A 1,032-nucleotide genomic window follows, 5' to 3' on the forward strand; every position below is an offset into this window, starting at 1 on the left:
CTGAGGTTTAACCTGATGATGTCACCAACACTCACCTGATGAAGCCAGAGCCAGTTGGTACCAGATCTGAATGTTGTGAACACAGTATCTCTCCTTCTCATTCCTCATCTGAACCAGCTCTGGACCTTTGTTCCAGGCCTCAGCGTTCTTCACTCCAAACTCAGTGTATCCAACATACTTCCCCACTCTGCTGTCAAACCTGGCGTACTCCAGTTTGTTGTAGAAGTACGACTGAATGAGCGTGATGTCGTTCAGTTCAGTGGAGTTAAAGTCACAGCGATTCACTGCATATTCCCTAAATCCATCTGAAGAACAAACAGTCAGAGAATTATCACTGTATTGATCACTGATCATACATGTATTGATCTATCAGTTAAGATATATCCATGATCAGACCGTGTATAGATCAGTAATCAGTGTATTGATCAGTGATCAGTGTATTGATCAGTGATCATTTTATAGATCAGTGTATAGATCAGTGTATAGATCAGTGTATAGATCAGAATATTGATGAGTATTGATCCTACCTGCTGTGGACGCAGCGATGAAGAGGAGGGAGAAGCTGAGGAAGGATGAAGCCATGTTCCTCTGTTGACCTGACAAACACTGACACAGTCGGACTGAGAGCTGCTGTAAAAACCAGAGGACGAGGTCACATGACCTGCAGCGTCACCTGTTACCAGGCAGACAGCTGTGGCAGAGGTTCACTTCCTGTTGTGCTGTGTTCAGGTGAAACCTGAAGAGTTGCTCACTTTAAACCTGGACATGAAAACACTGAGCAACACAATCAGCTGTTTGTCACAATCAGCTGNACAATCAGCTGTTTGTCACAATCAGCTGTTTGTTACAATCAGCTGTTTGACACATTTATTAAACCTGCAGGTTCATGATGAGCAGAGGAGGAGCTTGGACAGACTGGAGGATGTTAATGTTAATGTGGAGGCTTTTATTAATGAGTCCTGAATCTAGACCAGCATCAGGTCCCACAGACCCGAGTCCTGAATCTAGACCAGCACCAGGTCCCACAGGCCA

At 44.6% G+C, this 1,032-nt stretch overlaps 1 protein-coding gene across 1 annotated transcript; it reads right to left on the minus strand.

Moving 5' to 3' along the window:
- Window positions 1–35: 35 nt before the first annotated feature.
- LOC111238467 (H-2 class II histocompatibility antigen, I-E beta chain-like) lies at window positions 36–765 on the minus strand (the record flags this gene model as incomplete). The annotated part of the gene is made up of 2 exons (XM_022767995.1): window positions 528–765; window positions 36–305 (listed from the first exon to the last, which is right to left on the minus strand). Coding segments are annotated over exons 1-2 (325 nt in total), but the record flags the coding sequence as incomplete, so codon positions are not given.
- Between the last annotated feature and the right edge of the window lie 267 nt (window positions 766–1,032).

This window comes from Seriola dumerili, unplaced genomic scaffold (assembly GCF_002260705.1).
Source record: "Seriola dumerili isolate Sdu_G_001 unplaced genomic scaffold, Sdu_1.0 BDQW01001376.1, whole genome shotgun sequence".
Taxonomy (NCBI): domain Eukaryota; kingdom Metazoa; phylum Chordata; class Actinopteri; order Carangiformes; family Carangidae; genus Seriola; species Seriola dumerili.